At 39.6% G+C, this 24,408-nt stretch overlaps 1 protein-coding gene across 28 annotated transcripts in view; it reads right to left on the reverse strand.

Annotated features, from left to right (window-relative positions):
* Nucleotides 1-5,012: 5,012 nt before the first annotated feature.
* The window catches only part of BIRC6 (baculoviral IAP repeat containing 6), a 263,300-nt gene continuing 243,904 nt past the window's right edge, over nucleotides 5,013-24,408 (reverse strand). For all 28 annotated transcript variants that reach the window (XM_034952910.4, XM_055108071.2, XM_055108074.2 and 25 more), the window contains 5 exons: nucleotides 23,952-24,113; nucleotides 20,774-20,851; nucleotides 16,236-16,424; nucleotides 12,296-12,430; nucleotides 5,013-6,164 (listed from right to left, as the gene is read on the reverse strand). In XM_034952910.4, coding sequence (XP_034808801.1) covers nucleotides 5,985-6,164; nucleotides 12,296-12,430; nucleotides 16,236-16,424; nucleotides 20,774-20,851; nucleotides 23,952-24,113 — 744 coding nt within the window. In that variant the 3' untranslated portion in view covers nucleotides 5,013-5,984. The remainder of the gene's footprint in view (nucleotides 6,165-12,295; nucleotides 12,431-16,235; nucleotides 16,425-20,773; nucleotides 20,852-23,951; nucleotides 24,114-24,408) is intronic.

Here is a 24,408-nt window from a genome sequence, read left to right on the forward strand (position 1 = left end):
GGCGTGAACCCGGGAGGTGGAGCTTGCAGTGAGCCGAGATCCCACTACTGCACTCCAGCCTGGGCAACAGAGCAAGACTGTCAAAAAAAAAAAAAAGAAAGAAAGAAAAGAAAAATAGAAGATGGGGTGAGGTGGGGGTCACCTGCTAGAAGCAAGGGCAGGCTGATTGAAGGGAGGGGTAGTTGGTATGCTTCCGTATCTCCATAGTGTGATGCTTTTTCCCTAGCAGTTGGCAAATTGAGACCAACTGATAAAGTTATCAAATACTAAACATAGGGTCTAGGACATAGATACCAAAAAATGTTAGCAATTCTTAGCTAAGTATTAGGGGTTCCTCATTTGAGGCAGACGAGGGTATAGTTTTCTCATTGTGAAATCAGAAGCCAGATGATTGAAGAGTATAGGCTTTTCCTAGAGCTGCATGAAGTCTTCTCAGGGATCTGTCCTTCCTTGGCTCACAATCTAAGGTGATCGCTTCGGCTCAGAGACTGAAATTGGTGATAACCGGAAGACTCCCAAAATACAATTGAAATGATGAATATTATTTATTTATTTCATTAGACTGACAGCTTCCTGGGGGTAGGGTCAGACTCTTATATGACATTTTATCCCAAGAATCCAGCACATTGCAGAGCAGGTACAAGTGCTCAGAACAAGTTAAGGCACTATCTTTCCTTGGTAAAGAGGCATTTACAAATGACACCTAAGGGTAGGTGAGCTTCAGGCCTTTCTAAGCTCTCCCTTGCTAAACTCCTTTGGGAGATTAACTTTGCCCTTTGGGTCAAAGGAAGTATTTGCCTTGCTTCAGGAAGTAACTGCTACCTTTGGGGTACGGAGACAACCAGGGGGAAGATTTTTTTTTTTTTAAACCAAGACTAACATATGAGTGATTTGGGCTTGAAAAAATATTTTTTCTCATTTGTGAATTTATATCAAAAAATTCTGACAAAGTCTTATAAAAAGAGGAAAAAAAAAAAAAACCAACAGGACAAATATTTGAAAATTGGCCAGGCTTGGGAAATCTCATACTTATCTGGCAAGAAGGGCAATAACAAAAATAGCAGCTCCCAGAAAGGGGGCACAGACAGATTAAAGGAGCTCTAGCTGGTTCCTCTAAAGATGAGAAAAGCTCCAGAGCTGGAAGGCACTCTATGGCTCCATTTGCTGACTTTGCAGACAGCAAGGTGAAAAAGGGAAGGAATAAACCACAGAACAAAACCTATAGAAAGGCTGGGGGAAAGCAACAGCAAGGAACAGAAGTGGTAGGAGTAAGAACGAGGGAAATGCATGTCTACCTTTTGACCCAGAGGAGTACAGGGAGGTGGGGAGGGGCAGTATCCTGGGGACCCCAGCAGGCAGAAGTGTCTAACCTGAGGCCGTAGGTCTCCCAGCGGCCCAGGGCAGCCTGCAGCTGACATAATTGGACTGGGTATTCCCTCCCTGGAGAAGTGAGACGTGAATAAAACTGAAAACAATTAAAATGGTGGTGGGCTGCAGTCTCTTCCTGCACAGGAAAACAGCTAGTGCAACCTGAAGAGGGACACACATGAAGGAAGCAATGGAAAGCAGACTTTTGGTGGAGCTCATGGGAGCACTACGAGATCACATCCAGGAACTAAGGGAGAAAGAAGGCCAGAGAATGCCTCTTCTATACAGGAAATGTATAGGCTCACAGGGTTCACGTCAGCCCCTTTAGAGCTTGAAGCATCAGGAGGCTAGAAGCTGAGCGAAAGGAGGCTTGGATGGCTGCTAGAAACGGGGCAGAGTTTGAAGAGGAAAGAGAAAGCAGGATGGAGCTTCCTTTCAACATGGCTTGTATCTTCCATCCACATGTGGACTCTGGCTTGTCACCACCATACCTGCCTCTGCAGGGTGCGAGATGGGAAGCAGCTCAAGCCTGTTGCAATTCAGTTGCAGCGAAGCCTGTAACAATACCAAAAATCAATCTCAGTTAGAAAATATATAGCCTTTTTTTTGCCTTTGCATAGGGAATAACTTCAAAGGAATAAAATGCAATTAAAATCACAAAGGAACAGATCAATAGATGACTTCACGATTTAAATTTTTTTTTTTTTTTTTTTGAGACGGAGTCTCGCTCTGTCACCAGGCTGGAGTGCAGTGGTGCGATCTGGGCTCACTGCAACCTCTGCCTCCTGGGTTCAAGCAAATCTCCTGCCTCAGCCTCCCAAGTAGCTGGGACTACAGGCGCCCACCACCATGCCCAGCTAATTTTTGTGTTTTTAGTAGAGATGGGGTTTCACCATGTCGGCCAGGATGGTATCGATCTCTTGACCTCATGATCCACCCGCCTCAGCCTCCCAAAGTGCTGGGATTACAGGAGTGAGCCATTGCACCCGGCCCCACAATTTAAAACTTCTATGAGAAAAATTAAACAAAAATTAAAAGGCCATCTGGACAAATACAGAGAAGTTTGACAAAAACTAATATTCTACTATAGGTAGCTGATACATACTAAAAGACTCTAAGAAAATACACAAAATAGGGAAAAGGTATAAACTGGTAACTGACAAAAGTAGAAATTCAAATGGGTAATATAAACAATGTTCAATGCACATTAAAACATGTTTGATGATAATACAAATATCAGATCAAAAAATTATATAATCTCCAATGCTGGCCAACGCATGGCAACACTAAAAGATTTTCCAAGTGTGAATCAGTACCTCTCAGGAAAGCGGTCATTATATATCAAAACCTTTGACCTAGGAATTCTACTTCTAGGATTTATCATAAGAAAATAAAGATAAGACCATGCTCATCACAGCATTAGTTATAATCAGAAAAGCAGAGACAAAAGCAATTCCAAACTGTCCAACGGTAAGAGATGGGTTAAAAACATCCATTAATTTTCTTTTTAAGACAGGGTCTTGCTGTTGCCCACAGTGGAGTGCAGTCATGTGATCTAGGCTCACTACAGCCTCCATGTCCTGGGCTCAAGCAATCCTCCCACCTCAGCCTCCCGAGTAGCTGGGACCACAGGCATGTGCCACCATGCCCAGCTAATTTTGCTATTTTTTGTAGAGACGGGGTTTTGCCATGTTGCCCAGGCTGGTCTCAAACTCTCCTGAGTTCAAGCAATCATTCCGCCTCGGCCTCCCAAAGTGCTGGGATTACAGGTGTGGGCCATCATGCCCAGCCTACAGTACATTTTACATTTGTCTGACTTTGGAGATTTTTGTCTTAAAGCTAGGAAAGTATTTAAGCAGTTTTACTTTTTGTTTTTTTACTTTTCATTAAGAGAAAAACTTTATATAGTTAAAAGTTTCACAAATAGACCAATTCACTTTACTGATTTTCACATCTCTTCAAGTTCTCCGCATGTGCTCTTGGACCCAGGTCATTTATGTCTGTTAGGCTTTGCTCCATCCTTCCCCAAGGACTTCTCCCTGGCTCCCCAGCCTGAAAACATGCTAAAGTTATTCTCCTAACAAATATATGTATTTCCCAAAGTCCTGTCAATTGTCTCTTAATCTCCACAGTTTATGTGCCCTAGTTTATGACCTATTGCTTGGATGTGAGCAGGCTTTTAACTGATCTCCTCGCTTCTCAACAGGTTGCAGAATGATCTTCCTGAAAGACTAATCAGGTTACTTCCTTAGAGCTACTTGTCAGCTCTCCTTTACCTACAGGAAGTCAAAGTTCCTTAACAGGGCAAGCAAAGGCCTGGGATGAACTGACCCCTCCTCTCTTTCCAAAACCACTGCCTCCCATCCCTTTTGACTATCCTCACTTTGCCTGTTAAAAATCCAGTAACATCCAATATGGTGCCATCAACCTGAGCTCTCCTTTTGCTCTCCTGTGTCTGGATTATCTTGTTTCTGCCTGGCTAACTTCTTTATCCTCATCCTTCAAGAATCAGGCTGCACTTAGGAAGCTTTTCCAGACCATTATCACCTCAGTGCCCACCCAACGTTTTGCCTGAGATAAGGATTCTCCTCTGTGCTCCCAATATTACCCTGTAAATAACTCTACCAGAGACCTTACCAGATGGCATTGACATGTTTTCATGTCTGTCATTCACTCCTCAAGTGCAGGAACTTGGAACTAGTAAAAAAGGAGTGCTCAAATGTTTGTTGACATAAAGTCTGGATCTCAAATGGAATGTTTTAATGTAATTGGTTCCAATTTAGGTGTTTAGACTTTGGTTTTTAAAAAATATGAACTGGACCTTATAGTACTGGTATTGTTACTTACATTTTACATGGAAGACAAACAATACATTTGATACAGCTTTTATCATCCAGCACTCACAGTCCAAAAACAAACAAAAACAACAAAAAATAGCCTAAAGGATTAATGACTGTCCTTTATTATTGCTGATAATTTTATACTTAGATTTTAGCTGGCATGTCTGTGGGTGACATAATTTTTTTCTTCTTGTAAACTACCACTATTTTGTCATTCTCGGTGTAGCTCACTACCCACCAGACCTAACACTATGTGTTTTAGAATCTTTGATTTCCTGTCCAAATACTATTCGTTTCTCCTTTTTCCATGCTGAAGGAGCTTTATACTTTGTACATAAGAGAGTATCATTTCCCCAAGATCCCCTTTTTCATCAGAGAGCAATTCGCCTTTCAGAATACGGCTTCTCCTGGTCAGCTCCAGATTCAGGCGTCAGCTCCAGTTCCTGCCTCAGCCTCCTGAGTAGCTGGGATTACAGGCACCTACCACCATGCCTGGCTAATTTTTGTATTTTTATAGAGACATGATTTCATCGCATTGGCCAGGCTTGTCTCGAACTCCTGACCTCAGGAGATCCGCCTGCCTCGGCCTCCCAAAGTGCTGGGATTACAGGCGTGAGCCACCGCACACAGCCGCCACTTATATTTTATAAAAATACTGTCCAAGAATCACCTTAGCCTTTCCCCTGCGGCAACTGGTCTTGGAAAAACATGCTTTGTTTTCCCATGCTTAAGTCTTGAAAGTGTTCAATTCTTTATAGAAATAGCATTTCACACCATGGCAAAGGGGTTTAAAAACAAGACATACTAATTCACCTAAGTCTTTATTTATTTGGCTCTAGGAAGAATTTGCATGAAAATGAGCCTGTATGGCAGGTACAGAATGTACTGTAACAGCACCAGAGAGGTACATCCTCTCTCCTCTACAGAGCCTCAATGTTTAATACATACATGTGACTTTAGTCATAAAACCACATAGTCCAGCAAAAAAGGAGCCCTTTAGAAAAAAAATCAGTTTAGAATGACTTTCAAATTGACCATTCCTTTTCAAATACTTAAATTCAAATAACAGATACATTCAGAGGCCCAAATGTTGGCATAGAATAAAATCATGTTCATTTATTTTTTTCTGCATCTTAGAATTAGAAGGCATAAAATTAAATATGTTGAATGTAATAAATTCATCCATACAAGTGCAAGTCTCCAGATATAATGCATTTTATGGCAGATTTATTATTTTAAAAATGTACCAGTAAATCAAAAAAGAGGGAGTATGTCCATTTAACTTTTATTGAAGTGTATGTAGGAGGTCTTCAGAAATCAAATGTGAGCATGAAGATATGGCCAAACATAAAATCTATCAAATTCAGTGAAAAGTTGCTGACTTTAAATAGTAGTTGTAAGAATGACCAATATATATTCTTTGTTAACAACCCCTCACTCTACAGTAAAAAATAAAATAAAATAAACATTCAGTAAACATTCTTTCCTAAGGTAGTTTCCCTTATATAGCAGTGATTTATCCATTTCTTTGTATACACAAATTTGTTGAACATACCAATCAGTGGTTCTCACAATTGAAAAATAAAAGCACAAAAAAGTTTACACTCCTGTACAGGTAAATAAAAGATCACCTTGAATTAAACTGGATCTCCTTAAGGGCATAGTATAGTTTCAGTTTCATTACCTATTACATAATTAGTTTCTTACATACAAATATTGACATATTTGGCTTGTGCTTCGAAGCCTTTGTGTCTATGAAGTCCACATCAATGCAGCTCATAACTGGAAGTCACTGGGGAGTTCTTTGCTGCTGCTGGGTTTAACCTGATCATGCATTAGAGTCTCCTCAGCACCTGTTGTGGCTCTGCACATCTCTGGGGCATCATCAGTGTCAGGATCCAAGCCTTCAGGGCAGGGAAGTTTCAGCAACTCTTCGCGGAGCTGAGCAGTGTGACGCTATGCAGGAGAAAAGGACTAATGTTAGAACTGTAAACCCTCTAGCACAACATCATTTGAGGCAGGAACTGAATTTCAACAAAGCCCAAAGCATTAAGCCTACAAATATTTACTGAGCCCCTACTTATGCAAGCTACTGTTACAGGCACTTGATATAGTAGGTAAGCAAAACTGACAAGAATCCTTAACCTCAAAGTAACCGATGTTGCTGAAAAGACCTCAGTAACCTACCAGTAGATCCTACCCATGCTCCCAAGCTGTCACAGAAACAGCATTACTGACAATTTAAAGGACATTATTAGATACATATACTCTTTTTTTTTGAGATGGAGTCTCGCTCTGTTGCCCAGGCTGGAGTGCACTGGCGCGATCTCAGCTCATTGCAACCTCCGCCTCCCGGGTTCAAGTGATTCTTCTGCCTCAGCCTTCCGAGTAGCTGGGAGTATAGTTGTGCGCCACCACAACTAGCTAATTTTTTGTATTTTTAGTAGAGATGGGGTTTCACTATGTTGGCCAGGCTGGTCTCGATCTCTTGACTGTCATCCACCTGCCTCGGCCTCCCAAAGAGCTGGGATTACAGGCGTGAGCCAATGCACCCGGCCTACATACAAATATTCTCTTATTTTGTTTTAAGATAGCTCTGCTTTGTCATCCAGGCTGGAGAGCAGCGGCACAATCACAGCTCATGCAGCCTCAACCTCCTGGGCTTAAGCAATCCTCCCACCTCAGCCTCCCAAGTAGTTGGGACTACAGGAATGAAGCACCATGCCTAGCTAATTTTTTACACAGATGGGGTTTCGCCATTTTGCCCAAGCTGGTCTCAAACTCCTGGTCCAAGCGATCCATCTGCCTTGGCCTCCCAAAGAGCTGGGATTGCAGGTGTGAGCGACTGTGCCCAGCCTATACACTCTTTCAAATTAAACACCGTAATCCCTTGATTTGTCACACATGCTGACTCTGGCTAAACGTTTTTGAGAGAAAGACAAGTCCGTAAATTAAAATAAATCCACTGATACTTTAGCGAATGAAAAAAATATTTATCAGGTAGTACGCCATATGTAAAATGTCTGCAAATGTTCACACTAATTTTCCCACTTAATGCTCAGAATAAACCTTAGAAATAATTGTATCATTAGAATTTTTTTTTTTTTTTTGAGAACAAGGTCTCACTGTGTCACCCAGGCTAGAGTGCAGAGGCACAATCTCGGCTCACTGCAAACTCCACCTCCCAGACGCAAGCAATTCTCATGCCTCAGCCTCCCGAGCAACTGCTATTACAGGCATGCACCACCATGCCCAGTTAATTTTTTTGTGTTTTTGGTAGAGACGGGGTTTTGTGTTCTTGGCCAGGCTGGTCTCGAACTCCTAATCTCAAGCAATCCACCTGCCTTGGACTCCCAAAGTGCTGGGATTACAGGTGTGAATCTGTACCCAGATTCACCCAGCCTATAGAACTGCACCCAGCCTATCATTAGAACTTTTTAAAAACTTAAGTTAAAAAGATCATAGAATTTTAAAAAATTAAGTTAAAAAGATCATAGAAGAACAAAGAACTGCACCCAGCCTATCATTAGAACTTTTTATAAAATTAAGTTAAAAAGAAGATCTATAGAGATTAAATAAACTTTGCTTTGCTCTATATTGCAGTTTACGTAAGGATATAGGCATGTTAATTGGGAGTGGCTGGTTGTCTAACACATGCAAAGATTTGGTTCATAATTTTCTGGTGAGAGAGAAATGACCTTAAATAATCACACCAAAGGCTTTTAAAATTGTGTCGTCCGGGTCTGATGGCTCACGCCTGTAATCCCAGCACTTTCGGAGGCCATGGCGGGCAGATCACGAGGTCAAAAGATCGAGACCATCCTGGCCAACATGGTGAAACCCCATCTCTACAAAAAATACAAAAATTAGCTGGGTGTGGTGGTGTGTGCCTGTAGTCCCAGGTACTTGGGAGGCTGAGGCAGGAGCATCGCTTGAACCAGGGAGGCAAAGGTTCCAGTGAGCTGAGATCGCACAGCACTGCACTCCAGCCTGGCAACAGAGCAAGACTCCATCTCAAAAATAAAATAAAATAAAATAAATAAAAACTAAATAGTGTCAACAGCTGACTTTGAAAATTAAACAACATTTATTTATAGAACAATTTTTATGTATGAGGCACTGTGTTAAATACCAATAACATAAAGGCAATGAGTAGAATGAGGATAAAATCTTTAAGCTTATGGAGTCTAAAATTCTGGCTGAAATTATAAGACACATAAATAGGAAAAAACAACTCTACCTTGCAGCTATTTGCAAAGTTTCAAAGCACATTTACATGCCGGTAAGTGAAAATTTCCCTAGCCTTGATTTTCCTTCCACTGTGGACAACGGGTGAAATCACTAACCAGGGAAGAAGAAAGAAAAATCTGGCAATCATGAGAACCCAGTTAAGGCTGGGGATTGATCCAGTTTGGATATTTGTCCCTGCCCAAATCTCATGTTGAAATGTAATCCCTGTGTTGGAGGTGAGAGAAATGGGGATCATGGGGACAGTTTCCTCATGGATTGGTGCTGTCCTGAGATAGTGAGTGAATTATCACGAGATCTGGTTGTTGTAAAGTGTGGCACCTCCCACGCCCCTACGCCTTTGTGATTCCGCTTCATCTTCCACCATGAGTATAAGGTCCTTGAGGCCTCTACAGAAGCAGAGTAAATGCCAGTTCCATGCTTCCTGTACAGCCTACAGAACCATGGGCCCATTGAATGTCTTTTTGTTATAAATTACCCAGTCTCAAGGATTTCTTTATAGCAAAGAAAGAACAGTCTAATACAGGGATACTATTATTTTATTGTGGAGTCAAGCTAAACAACTACATACTTTTCATTTATTTTTTAAGACAGAATTTTGCACTCGTTGCCCAGGCTGGAGAGCAATGGCGCAATCTCAGCTCACTGCAACATCCACCTCCCGGGTTCAGGCGATTTTCCTGCCTCAGCCTCCCCAGCAGCTGGGACTACAGGCATGAGCCACCACACTTGACTAATTTTTGTATTTTTTTTTAATAGAGTTGGAGTTTCACCATGTTGGCCAGGCTGGTCTTGAACTCCTGACCACAAGTGATCTGCCCGCCTTGGCCTCCCAAAGTGTTGGGATTATAGGCGTGAGTCACTGCGCCTGGCCAATTGTGTATTTTTCTTGTGTAGCACTCAACAGCAAATGTACAGTTAAAATGATATAAATTTGGATTAATTCAGAGATGGAAAATTCCAGGTGACAGTGACACAGAAGAAATAAAGGAATGTGGATATAAGCAAGACACTGAATGAAAAGAAGCTGGACTTGAGCCAGTTTTGTGTAAGTGAAAAACATATCTAAATACATATTTGGGGAAGATCAGCCTGGTAATGCACTAAAGAAGGAACTGAAAGGGGGAGAACCTGGTACAAGGAAGCTGGACAAACAGACAAAGCTGTGGGAACTCAACAGAAATCATGGGTTGGGGAGAGGACAGTCCCCTCATGAAGTAACACTGACAGGACCTAGTACTGACCAGGGGTGCTGGATGAAGGATGAGATACCTAATACTTGAAGATTCTAAGACAGAAAAAAATGGTTTAAAATCAAGTAAAATTAAGTAAATAGAAAGCTAGAAAACTTGATTTGAGGAAAATCTCCTTTAAGGAGATGATGACAGGGCATCTATGTAAAAAATGTCAGTAATACAACTCAAGAGAAAGCTAACAGCTGACAACAGTTTGAAGTGTCACTTTTAGAGAGTAAATGGCCAAAGTCAGGGTTACAGACACAATGAAGGAAAAACAGAAAGACAGAAAAAAAATTAGTTCTGAAGGCCAAAAAGTAAGCCTTCAGGTAAACAATTGCTCAGGAAAAAAGAAAAAGGAAAACACACTGAAAGAATTAAGAAGAGTGTAAGCAGAAAAGCCAAGATAGTTTACAGATGAAACGTATAGTACAAAAGACAAACATTAGACAAATGTTATGAGTGTTTTAACAGGTAGATGCAGAGGGTTAGAAATGCTTATACTGAAATGATCTAACAGTCTATCAGTCAGGCGGGGCGCGGTGGCTCACTTGAGGTCAGGAGTTCGAGACCAGCCTGGAGTTCGAGACCAGCCTGGCCAACATGGTGAAACCCCGTCTCTACTAAAAATGCAAAAATTAGCTGGGCATGATGGCAGGCGAGTGTAATCCCAGCTACTCAGGAGGCTGAGGCAGGAGAATAGCTTGAACCCAGGAGGTTAAGGTTGCAGTGAGCTGAGATCAAGCCACTGCACTCCAGGCTGAGCAACAGAGCAAGATTACATCTAAAATAAATAAATAAATAAAATAAATAATGAAAATAAAAATACAAAAGTTAGCCAGGTCTGGTGGCAGATGCCTGTAATCCCAGCTACTCAGGAGGCTGAGGCAGATGAATCACTTGAACAAGGGAGGTGGAAGATGCAGTGAGCCAAGATCATGCCTGAGTGGCAGAGAGAGACAGTGTCTCAAAAACAAACAAACAAACAAACAAACAAACCAGTCAAGGCAGGGTTCCATGAAGTGAAATTTAAGCTGAAATATGAATGGAGCTGAACAAGCAGCAGAGCTGAAAAGTAGAGGAAAATGGAAACCATGTGTAAAGGCCTGGAGGAGGGAGAGCAGATGAAGTGAATGGAGAAGTGAGCCAGGGTCACTGGCTTTGAGAACTGGAGAGATGGTAACTTTGGTAAAATAGAAGTCAAACTGCATAAGGTTGATTAGTGAGACAAAGGTTAAAAAATGGAGGCAGGAAGTGTCAACTGCTATAGTCTGACGGTGAAAGAAGACAATCTGTTTCATAATAATAGGGGCAAAATAGAACTAGCTTAGGGAAATTTTCTGCAAGTGTTTTTCTCTCTTTTTCAAAACATTTTTATAGTGAAAAAATTCAAACATATGCAGAAGTGAGCAGAAGAGTACAATGAAGTCCCATGAATCTATCACACAGCTTCAACCATTATCAACTCATGGCCCATCTTCTTTCATCTATATTCCCACACTTTCCCCTTGTCATTTTATTTTGAAGTAATTCCCAGACATCATACACTTTGTCATTCACAAATATTTCTGTACATGTCCTGAAAAGATCGGGATCTTTTTAAAAATCACACCTAAAAAACTAACAAATCCTTATCATCAACTAGTTGTTTGAAGTGAAGACAGCTTTAAAGTTAGAAGATAACAAGCCAGTAGAAATGGAAAAACCCGAAGATAGAAAAGGGAGGATATTGGTGGAGGATGAAATGAGTAAAGACATTCAGATGCAGGAAAAAAGGAAGGCTGTTACAAAGAAAGATCTTCATGGGTAGACACAAAATCTTCCAAACCAATCACATTTCACATTTCCATTCTATGAACGTCCAAACTGAAAACAACTGCTTGTCTCCCCTAACACAGCCACCGCCACCATCAGCTGAGGGAGAATCTGCAACTCACATCTCCCTCATCACTCCAAGTAATAAAATTCTGGAAGGCAGGAGGCCTAGGGAAAGACTAAGGGAATAAAAGAAGTCCTTCAAGTCTGGCACGGTTGCTCATGCCTATAATTCCAGTGATTTGGGTGGCTGAGGTGGGAGGATCACTTGAGCCTAGCCTAGGAAACAGGGTGAGACCCCATCTCTACAAAATTGAAAATAAAAAAATTTAGCTGGGCACTGTGGCAGCTACCTGTAGTCCTAGCTATTTGGGAAGCTGAGGTGGGAGGACTGCTTGAGCCCAGGAGTTCAAGGTTACAGAGAGTCATGATGCCACCACTGCACTCTAGGCTGGGACAACAGAATGAAATCCAGTCTCAAAAGAAAAAAAGAAAAAGGAAAAGGCATTCATGGAGCACATCTTGTCATCATTATCTTCAAGGAACTTTACAAAACTCTGTTGTCTCAGTCCTTGGCCCACTTTTTATTTTAGGAACTGTCAATCTACTACCAAAAAAAAAATGTATCTTTTCTACAGACTTCTGAGTAACAATTTATTCCTCTGAACTGAAAATACATATTATGTTTCTTTAATTCCCTCCCTCCCGTTATCTTCTGGTAGGCATGGTTCTGTCAATAATTACACAACTCTTAAAGCAACAAGGCTCCTGTTAGAAAGGCTTACTCACCTTGAGAGCTGCTGCATGGTGAGACATAGTCCTGCCTACCCGCTTATCACTGCTGTACTGCTGGATATCCGCAATCCACTCCTCACATTGGGCCATTATCTCAACTCTTTTCAAGTAAAAATGTTTGTGTATTACCTTGAGAAAAAGTAAACAGGAGAACAAGCAGTGTTTACAGTCAAATTTAAAAGACACAGTAAATGACATTACAAAGAAGTAAAATGTATTATAAATACATTTAAATAATTTATTCTATAAATACATTTAAATTAATATTTAGAATATTATTACAAATACATTTAACGAAATAAATATACAGACATTGCAATGTTTTTCTATCCATAAAACTCAATTTGGGAGGCTGAGGCAAGAGAATGGTGTGAACCTGGGAGGTGGAGCTTGCAGTGAGCCAAGGTCGCGCCACTGCACTCTAGCCTGGGCGACAGAGCAAGCCTCCATCTCAAAAAAAAAAAAAAAAAAAAAAAGGCAATTTAATCAACTCTACAATATTAGCAGGGAAAAATCAAGCTCATGATTTGATATGACGTGTTGAAATATATGAAATTTATGGCCCGGTGTGGTGGCTCACGCCTGTAATCCCAGCATTTTGGGAGATCAAGGCAGGCGAATCACAAGGTCAGAATTAAAATACAAAAATTAGCCAGGCATGGTGGCAGGCACCTGTAGTGCCAGCTACTTGGGAGGCTGAGGCAGGAGAATTGCTTGAACCCAGGAGGCGGAGGTTGCAGTGAACTGAGATCCCGCCACTGCACTCCAGCCTGGGCGACAGAGCAAGACTCCATCAAAAAGAAAAGAAGAGAGGAGGGGAGGAGAGAAAAGAGAAAACAAATTTATAGCAGAAAAGAGTGTACAATTGTGGTCAGACACTTGGAAAATTAATCCTGTCCAGAGACCACAAGACACATATGATACAATATATTCAGAAGGCAAATGCTAATAAATAAGTAACCAGGAGAAAAGATTTAAAAAGTATTGACAACACAGAAATTTCTGCCTTTAAAAGATAACTCAAAGAACACCTAGATAAGTATATTCTAAATGCCAAAGGCATTCACACAGAAATCCCCAGAAATGGTACTATTCTTACTTGCTTAATTTTATCTTCCGTTTAATTTATAGATGGGATTTTATTTTAGGAAGTTAAATTTCCTTATTATTACTGTGATTTACATTTGCGATTTTTAAATTCTATCTTTGAATTCTATCTTTGAAAAACTGAGTAAAATTTCTACCAACATATAGTGGTAAGAGTCTATTTCTGACAAATTTAAATTAGAAGACAATTATCAATTTGGAAACATTGCTCTGTATTCTGGTTGAGCATTGCCCAGGGAGCATGTCTATCCTAAAGAACAGACAATCAAACCTACAAAGGGAAAATCACTAGAAAGCTCTGGGAATGAATGTCAAACACCAATACGATCCCACCACATTTAATAGTTATTGGGTTTGAAGCCTCTGGGATACAGAAGTAAGTATGACACAGCTTTAAATGAAGAACAATGATAACAACAGAATCAGATGGGATGGGAGTGTACCAGAAAAATATATTTTAAAGAACAACAATAAACAAAAGCAAAAAGCCCAGGGCATTCAAAGAGTAGCAAGTGGCATTTGATTAGGAAAACTGGGAAAGCATACATGGCCAAGGAGTGGCCCCTTTAATGCAAGCTAGATTCTAAAGAATGAGAAAGTTGATTGTCTCAAATTATACATATTTGCTTTTTGTAAAAGTCAGCCCCTTCTCTGAGTTCCCTGTGTTTATCCTTCCTGAAAAAAATGATATGCATAAAACAAATTACTTTTTTTTTTTTTTTTTTGAGACAGAGTCTCGCCATGCTGCCCAGGCTGGAGAGCCGTGGCGCGATCTTTGCAAAAGTAAAGTATCCAACTTTGTCATTCAAAGGACACTGGAATATAAATTTACTCAGTAATAGCAAAAGCCAAAGAAAAAGAAATATTCATCAGTGCTATCTGATGAAGAAGGTGGCTTCACAGTATTCATGCAGAACATCTGCATAGTTACATTAAAGATCAATTTTATATCAGGTAAATATACCATTTTTTCCTCTAAAATGTTAACTTTCCAGCACAATTTAAGAAATTAATGATCAAGTGAAACAATTTTAAGAAAGAAAAATGTTTCTGGACACAATCACAGCAAGTTGTATTGCTAACGTCATTTGATATGGCAGGTGAAAAGTATAATTCTATTTAGGTATACTATGGAGAGACAACTAATCACAGGCAAAGAGCTACACACACACACACACACACACACACACACACAGAGCCACACTTCAGGATGACATGAAAAAAACCACTTCAGTGTATTAATACAGGTTTTGGAAACTCATATCATCCAATTTTTTTCCTAAAGAAAAGGAAACGTGGCCAGGCACAGTGGCTCACGCCTATAATTCCAACACTCTGGAAGGCCGAGGTGGGTGGATCACCTGAGGTCAGGCATTCGAGACCAGCCTGGCCAACATGGTGAAAACTGGTCTCTACTAAAAAATACAAAAAAAATTAGTCAGTTGCGGTGGTATGCGCACACAGTCCCAGCTACTCGGGAGGCTGAGGCATGAGAATCACTTGAACTGGGGAGGCGGAGGGTGCAGTAAGCCGAGATTCCGCCACTGTATTCCAGCACAGGCAACAGAGCCAAGTCCTGTCTCAAAAAAATAAAAAAAAGAAATGGCATTCTCCTTACATATACACATTAGAATAAGGGCAAAATTTCTATTTGCAAGACAAATTTAGAAACCATCTTCAATAAAAAACAGTTCAATGAGAAATATATCAGAAACATATTTACAGAGTTTGCTAGTAGAAGGGTAACTAATAAAAATAAAGAATAGGCCAGGGGCAGTGGCTCATGCTTGTAATCCCAGCACTTTGGGAGGCCAAGGCAGGTGGATCACCTGAGGTCAGGAGTTCGAGATCAGCCTGGCCAACATGGTGAAACCCCGTCTCTACTAAAAATACAAAAAATTAGCCAGGCGTGGTGCCACATGCCTGTAATTCCAGCTACTTGGGAGGCTGAGGCAGGAGAATAGCGTGAACTTGGGAGGTGGAGGTTGCAGTGAGCCAAGATCATGCCATTGCACTCCAGCCTGGGCAACGAGAACGAAAAGGGATGGGACAGGAGGAAAGGAAAGGAGAGCAGAGGGAGAGGAGAGGAAAAGGAAAGGAAAGGAAAAAAACTTCTCAAAAATTTAGTCAGATGTCTTTTAGAATATAGATGGTTTTATACTTCATCTGTACTATCTACTACCATTTTTTTTTTTTTCTGAGACTCTGTCACCTAGGCTGGAGTGCAGTGATGTGAACACGGCTTACTGCAGCCTCAAACTCGTGGGCTCAGGCAAACCTCCTGCCTTAGCCCACTGAGTATCTAAGACTACAGGTGCCACCATGCCCAGCTAAATTTTTAAACTTTTTGCAGAGATGGGGTCTTGCTATATTGTCCAGACTTATTAATGATCTTTGGGATTAACTCTAAAACCTACAGTTTCATATACTAGATACATATAAAGGCAAATAGAATACTAACAAACTATATTGTAAAATGTCTTTTTTTTTTTTTTGGAGATGGAGTCTTGCTCTGCTGTCACCCAGGCTGGAGTGCAGTGGTGCAATCTCAGCTCTCTGCAACTTCCGCCTCCCAGGTTCAACCTCACGTTCCAAGTAGCTGAGATTACAGGCGCCTGCCACCACGCCTGGCTAATTTATCTTTTACTTTTTTTAAGTAGAAATGCGGTTTCGCCATATTGGCCAGGCTGGTCTCAAACTCCTGACCTGAAGTGATCCACCTGCCTTGACCTCCCAAAGTGCTGAGATTACAGGCATGAGCCACCGTGCCCAGCCTATATTGTAAAATGTCTTTAACAAAGTATTTCACTAATTTTATTGAACATACCTCTTTAAAACATGGTGAAGGGTTTCTGATTTGTTCTAGCATTGCCCACTTAACTGTTGCTTGTCGAATGTTTCCATCATATTCTCGAGAACTCTGTGTGCCACTGGGAGTGCCTCTAGACCGTTCATATCCCGGTTCATTAAAATAAGGCTCAGCTACTAATATAAGGGACTGGACAGACACCAACACCTAAAGAATAAAGGAAAAGAACAGCTATGATGGGACATTTTTACTGTGGGTTAACTGATATCCTGCTTTATCCACAAAGACTCTTCTTTAATATGTGTTTCCACAAATTTCTATCACAATAAAATCAATGTTTATGATTATACCATTGAAATATTTCATTATAAAAGCAAAATAAAATTAGGCACAATAGAGCCATAAGTAATACTTACACATCTGTTTTTACTCTTGAATTCTTGAATAATAGATATGAAGATAGATAATAATAGCTACGAAGAATCTATTTCCAAAAAATGCTAAAAAATTTTTGTTTTTTTAGTTTAGTTTATTTTTTTTTTTAGTTGTTTTATGAGTTTAAACAACTCATAGCAACATTCTGCTCAAACTGTTCTTAAGGAGCATAAAACTAGCCATGTACTTTTTTTTTTTTTTTAATAAGACTGAGTTTCACTCTTGTCACCCAGGCTGGAGAGCAATGGCATGATCTTGGCTCCCTGCAACCTCCGCCTCCCAGATTCAAGCGATTCTCCTGTCTCAGCCTCCCGAGTACCTGGGATTACAGATGCCTGCCACCACGCCCGACTAATTTTTGTATTTTTAGTAGAGACGGGGTTTCATCATGTTGGCCAGGCTGGTTTTGAACTCCTGACTTCAGGTGATCTGCCTGCCTCGGCCTCCCAAAGTGCTGGGATTACAGGCGTCAGCCACTGTGCCCGGCCTAGCCATGCACTCTTAACAATACTCACTTATAAAAAAACTATGCCTGAGACCATTTTAAATTTTTATTCCAAGGACAATTAACTGCTACAGTATCACAAAAACCTTATTAGAAATTCTTATTTATTTTATTTCTTTGAGATGGAGTCTTGCTCTGTTGCCCAGGCTGCAGTGCAATGGTACAATCTTGGTTCATTGCAACCTCCATCTCCTGGGTCCAAGTGATTCTCATTCCTCAGCCTCTCAAGTAGCTAGGACTATAGGCGTGCGTCACCAAGCAGGGCTAATATTTTTTTTAATTTTTAGTAGAGACGGGGTTTTGCCATGTTGGCCAGGCTGGTCTCGAACTTCTGACCTCAGGTGATCTGCCCACCTTGGCCTCCCAAAGTGCTGAGATTACAGGTCTGAGCCATCATACCCGGCCAGAAATTCTGATTGACAAGATGGTCTTATGGTTCTAAGACCACTTCCAAACCACCACTTATTTACCAGAAGGCTTGTCCCAGATGTAACATATATTAAGAGAGGTGATTTCTAGCGAATACAGTACTTCCAGTTAATGTATCTATAGAAGTCAATAAAGTAACATCTTTGAAGGCAGGAAAACATCAGATATTATCTACCCAATTCATAAATGAAAAAGAACAGCAATTACACTTCTGTTGGGCACAATGATTAAACAGTCCCATGGATATGCATCTTATAAGTCAAAGTTAAAGAGAACTTTAAAAATGAGTACTCGAAAGTAACATATTTGACCCAAAATAGAAAGTGACCATACTGATGCCAAGGTCAACTATGGGAAAAACTTTAATTCATATTATATCTGAGATAATGATCTCATATTTTTAATTTTTATTTATTTATTTTTTTGAGACAGTGTCTTGCTCTGTTGCCCAGGCTGGAGTGCAGTGGTGCGATCTCAGCTCACTGCAACCTCTGCCTCCCGGGTTCAAGCGATTCTTCTGCCTCAGCCTCCCAAGTAGCTGGGGTTACAGGTGCCCGTGACCCCATCCCGCTAATTTTTGTATTTTTAGTAGAGATGGGGTATCTCCATATTGGCCAGTCTGTTCTTGAACTCCAGGCCTCAAGTGATCTGCCTGCCTCCCAAAGTGCTGAAATTACAGGCAAGAGTCACCTCGCCCAGCCAGACATCTCACATTTACTGACACTTCTGAGATAACTTTCAAAGGCATAGTTATTAGTTACTGTCCTCTTCCCTTTTAAATAATTGTCCTCTTCTGTTAATATAAGTAGGGTATAATTGCATTTTTGTACAAAAGCACAGAAAGAAATTAAATATTCATTACAAATTTATAAAAAAGGACTCATTTATTTATTTAACCTCATCTCCTTTGAGACACAACATGGTTATGATCTCAGGCAGTTATAGTAATTTAAAAATTACTTTAGATTCACAGCCTATTTTGTTTAAAACAGCAAAGCAAAGCCCACTAAAGGAAGTATAAAATATTTTGCAGACGCTGGGGCCTATTTGATGGTGAAACGTGGGAGGAGGGAAAAGATCAGAAAAAAATAACTACTGGCTGGGCACGTTGGCTAACGCCTGTAATCCTAACACTTTGGGAGGCTGAGGCAGACAGATCACTTGAGATCAGGGGCTCGAGGCCATCCTGGTCAACATGGTGAAACCCTGTCTCTACTAAAAATACAAAAATTAGCCGGGTGTGGTGGTGTGTGTCTGTGATCTCAGCTACTCAGGAGGCTAAGGTGGAAACATAGCTTGAACCCGAGACGCAGAGGTTGTAGTAAGCCAAGGTTGTGCCCAGCCTGGGCCACAGAGTGAGACCCTGTCTCAAAAAAAAAAAAAAAAAAAGAAAAGAAAAGAAAAAGAAAAAAGAAAAAAATAACTATTGCATACTACGCTTAGTACCAGGGTGACAAAATAATCTGTATAGCAAACCCTTGTGACGTGAGTTTACCTATATAACAAACCTGCAGTGGAACCCCTGAACCTAAAATAAAAGTTAAACAAAAAAGAATGAGTGTTTTGTGTACCAGAAAAAAGGAACAAAAAATTACATCTGAGAAATAAATGTGGCTATAATTTATTGTCTGCTAAGAGAGAAAAATATAAAGTTTGTATTTGATAAGAATAACAACAAAAGATTATCAGAGATCAATACTTCCTGCAATTAAATTCAAAAAATACTTTATGACATGGGTTATCTTACCACTGGGTGGCCCAGCAGACATTACCTTTTTGGAAGAGTATAAATGCCACTTTATTTTTCAATAGTGAACTTAGCTATTTAATAGCTATAATACATATTTTAGGGAATTTCTGGACCACTAGATTGTCTGAACTGGACACAGTCATTTTAATGCACGCTACATTTTACTGTAGGCAGGAAATAAGCAGAGAAACAGTAAACCCTTGGCATGAAGGATTTCCTCTTTTAAAAAAATCTGATTTTCAGTATTATAAAATAAAACTTTAGGCCTGAGAAACAGTGTACAATATTTGAAGTCATAGGGATCACAGTAAAGTTATCTGTACATTTAGAACCTCTATTTTCATCATCTGTAAAAGGGGCATAAGATCTACTTGTGTTACAGGATGAATGAGAGAATTACATAAACTTTATAATATAGAACAAAATCAATTCTACACTAAAAATAATTTCTATAAATATATTAGAGGCATGCAAACAAGCAGCCAGCATGAACTGTCTGATCAACAGAACTTCACTTAAAAAGCTATTTGGATCAAACCAAAAAGTAGTATTTATTTTACTTATACCAAGCTAAAGTGTTTTCTTAGAATCTGAGTTGAAAATCAATTGGTAATTAACATAAAAACATACAGTATATATGATATATATACATATATCTATATTGATGTAATAAATATTTATTTTTAATCCATAATGTAGGCTCACTGATTTGAGTCAATTTGTTGATATTTTCAGAGTAAAGACTTTTATTCACAGGCCAAATTTACTGTCCCTTTCGTTTTTATTTATTGATTTTTATTTTTTAGATAGAGTCTCCCTCTGTCACCCAGGCTAGAGTGCAGTGCCGTGATCTCGGCTCACTGCAATCTCCTCCTCCCGGGTTCCAGCGATTCTCCTACCTCAGCCTCCTAGTAGCTGGGATTATAGGCACGCACCACCTCGTCCGGCTAATTGTATTTTATATTTTTAGTAGAGATGGGGGTCTTACCACGTTGGCCAAGCTGGTCTCGAACTCCTGACCTCAAATGATCCACCCATCTCAGCCTCCCAAAGTGCTGTGCCAACACACCTGTGCCCCCTCTCCTTTTTAGCTTCATATTAGCATCTGCACAACTGTAAGAGGCTCTCATAATCTGTTCAGGAACAGAAATCAAGAAACACAGGTAACGGTGGGCACTGCGCCTGGCCTGGAATTTTTTTTGATGGGAGTTTTGGCTAAACTCAATTTTTGTTTTATGCCCCAACTTGAGACTTTAGATTACACATAAGATGAGACTCCATTATGCTAACTTCTCACTTATAAGCTATTTAATATGCATTTCCTAGTAATCTATCTTTTTTTAGGTTTATATATTTATTCTTGGTCACTAAAAATTTTTAAAAATACTACACAGTTCTTTATTTCTTAAGTGAAAATGTCAGAGAAATTCTGTTTACTTGCAAAAAGCTTGAGGTCTGAGGATTCCACTTCTCTTCTGGTCTTCCATGCCACGTGTTTAAGATGCTTAAACAAACCTGACGAAGGAAAAAAGCATAAACAGAATTGAAAAAAGAGTGCTTAAAAACAAACTGTCATGACGAGAAGTAAAAACAAAATGCTATCATGTCAAAATAGCTCAGTTTTATATGTCCCCTAGACAAAACCCTAAGGGTTGTCTGTTAAAACAAATTGGCATCTTCAGATGTGATTCAAATTTGTGTGGCATTATAACTTTTTCATAATGCAAAACAGACCAGCACCTATTATATGTCAACACAAATTACATTTTAATGAAAACTAAATTATTTTAAAAGCAAAACATTTTTAATTAGCACATAGTTGTACATATTTATGGGGTACAGTGTGGTATTTCAATTTGTGTATACAATGTGTAATGATCAAAATAGGGTAATTATTGTATCCATCACCTCAAACCTTTGAGTGTTGGTAACATTCAACATCCTCTCTTCTAGCTGTTTGACAAAATACAATTTTTATTTACTACAGTCACCCTACTGTGCTATACAACAACAGAACCTATTCCTCCTATCTAGTTGTAATTGTGTATCCATTAACCAACCTCTCCCTATTCCCTCCTCTCTACCTTTCCCTCCCAGCCTTTAGTACCACTGTTCTACTCTCTACGTTGATTGAGATCAATTTTTTTAGCTTCTACGTGAGTAAGAACATGCAATATTTATCTTCCAATGTTTGATGTATTTCACTTAACATAATGTCCCACCAGGCTCATCTATGTTGCTATGAAAGAAAGGATCTCATCCTTTTCATGGCTGAATAGTATTCCACTGTGTATAACCAAGTTTTCTTTATCCATTTACCTGTTGATGGCCGCTAAGTTGATTCTGTATCTTGGCTATTCTGTACGGTGCTGCAATAAACAGCAGTGCAAATATCTCTTCGAGATTCTGATTTATTTCCCTTGGATATATATTCAATAGTGGGACTGATAGATCATATGCTAGTTCTATTTTTACTAAAATAACTACTTTTAATAAAAGTGGTACTATTTTATATTTTTGTGTATTTCTTTCTAAATTCTGAAAATGCAAAATAGCTTAACAGAAGAGACCTTGATTTAATTATCTGCCTCTACATTCAACTAGTTGCAATATACTCCTTTGATTCAAGTATATGGATCAAATCTAGCCTCACGCAAACAGACCCCCTAAAAGAGTATTCAGGCTTCCCAGGGTTCCTCAAAATATACTTAAAGATAACATTAGATACTCACTTAGCAGGAAGAGAACTGGGGACACTTAATCTGCACCTGTAACTACTCTTGTAATAAAAACAAAACTGGGCCAATCACATGTGTTCTTCTGGCATATATTCTATCAACATAAAATATACTCATCAGATTTTGTACACTTTTAATAATTTAATAATTTTATATAATGGCCAACAGATTTGGATAACAGGCGGTTCTTTTTTTTTTAGACAGAAGTTCGCTCCTGTAGCCCAGGCTGGAGTGCAATGGCACAATCTGGGCTCACCGCAACCTCCGCCTCCCGGGTTCAAGCACTTCTCCTGCCTCAGCCTCCCAAGTAGCTGGGATTACAGGCATGTGCCACCACGCCCAGCTAATTTTGTATTTTTAGTAGAGACGGGGTTTCTCCATGTTGGTCAGGCTGGTCTAAAACTCCCGACCTCAGGTGATCCACCCGCCTCAGCCTCCCAAAGTGCTGGGATTATAGGCATGAGCCACCACGCCCGGCGTAGGTGGTTCTTATAAATGCAGAAAGGTCTGTCTCCTTACTACTCTTTCAATGCTCTGTGAAAGCAAGAACGCAAAATACGTTAATTCATTCAACAGGTAGTTGATTAATAATTTAAAAAGAGTTGTATCTGTGAAGTCTTGTGTATTATTCAAAGTGCTGTCATACATATACCATTTGACCTTTAGTGCAAGCTTGTGCAAACCGCAGGCCACATGCAGCCCAGGATGGCTTTGAATGCAGCCCAAAACAAAATCGTAAAGTTTTTAAAAATATTATGAGATTTTTTTGCTATTTTTTTTTAAAGCTCAGTAGCTATATTGTTTGTGTTAGCGAATTTTCGTGTGGCCCAAGACAATTATTCTTCCAAAGTGGCCCAGGGAAGCCAAAACATTGGACAGCCCTGCTTTAGAGCATTCTTGGGACTAACAATGGCAGATAAGTAGCCTCATACCTATCTGTAGATATAGGACCTAAGATTAAATGCTAACAGTGTGTAAACTTTAAAAATAAGTCCACAATTGTGTGTATCATGGAACACATAGGTAAGTATGATGGTAAAAGACCATTAATTTAAGATTCCCAAGCCCTTACCCTCTTCTCTATGCAATGAAGCCTTGAGAATTATTTTCTTAAATACATCTTAATATTTTACACTTACACTCTATTCAAGTTCCAGTGTCTCAAGTAAAGTCAACGTTGCTATTTCCTCTTCCCTACTCAGTTATAGAAAACCTGTTCTTTGTTCTTCCAAAGAAAGTTCTGCCTCTGGTCAAATCTTTTGCAACAAACCCAAAAAACTAATTCTAGTTTTATGATTTGAGCTAATGATAATTTGCAACCACATATCTGCCACATATCTGAGGCAGGCTGTACCTTTTGAAATTCTTCTCTTCTAGATTTTAAAACATTGAATACTCAGCACAGAATTTACCATTGAAATTCTATCAAATTATCCAAAATACCTCTGAAAAACAGATTACTCTTTTAAATCTAATTTTAAAAGGTTTATGGTCATATGAGATGATTTTTATTATGTCTTTTGGTCAGCTTTTTTGTAAATGGGAATGCATCTTCCTACTTTTAATACAAGAAAATGTAAAAACACTTGAATATAAGGTACACCTTAAAATAAGTTCCTAATAGCATGTATCATAGAACTTTACGTTAAGTCCCTGAGTAACTTCTTAAGACTGTAAGTGCTTCTTAATTAACACTTAACTGTTTCTGCTCTTTTCAGTTCCTTCTATTGCTTAAGCTAATCTGGACGTAGGGAAGAGAAGTACAAAGAAACCCATGCCCTCTTAGCAGATAACTAAAACAAAATTTTTCTTCAAATTACAAAGAACCTTTGTATACAATCATTGGCATTTGAAACAAAAAATTGCAATTAATTTACCTTGCCATCATTATAAAGGTTTGGATTGAATCGCACGCTATGACCACCAGTTGTCTCTAGATTCACAAGAGGGGGTGAACTGGGATAATCTTGAGGAAAATACACATCAAACTCAAAGCAGCCATTTGCATAAGGGGTGTCCGCTGGACCAGTTATTAGAACCTGGATATATATAAACATACAAAAGTCTATGTTAATGTTCCTAAACACTGATATTTAGAAAAATACAATCCAACATGAAATAAGAACAACCTTCGTTTCTGGAGATGGAGTCCCACTCTGTCGCCCAGGCTGGAGTGCAGTGGCGCAATCTCGGCTCACTGCAACCTCCGCCTCCTGAGTTCAAGCAATTCTCCTGCCTCAGCCTCCTGAATAGCTGGGATCACAGGCGCCTGCCAACATGCCCGGTTAATTTTTGTATTTTTACTAGAGACCAGTTCCCCATGTTGTCCAGGCT

The sequence above is a fragment of the Pan paniscus genome, chromosome 12, assembly GCF_029289425.2.
Source record: "Pan paniscus chromosome 12, NHGRI_mPanPan1-v2.0_pri, whole genome shotgun sequence".
Classification (NCBI taxonomy): domain Eukaryota; kingdom Metazoa; phylum Chordata; class Mammalia; order Primates; family Hominidae; genus Pan; species Pan paniscus.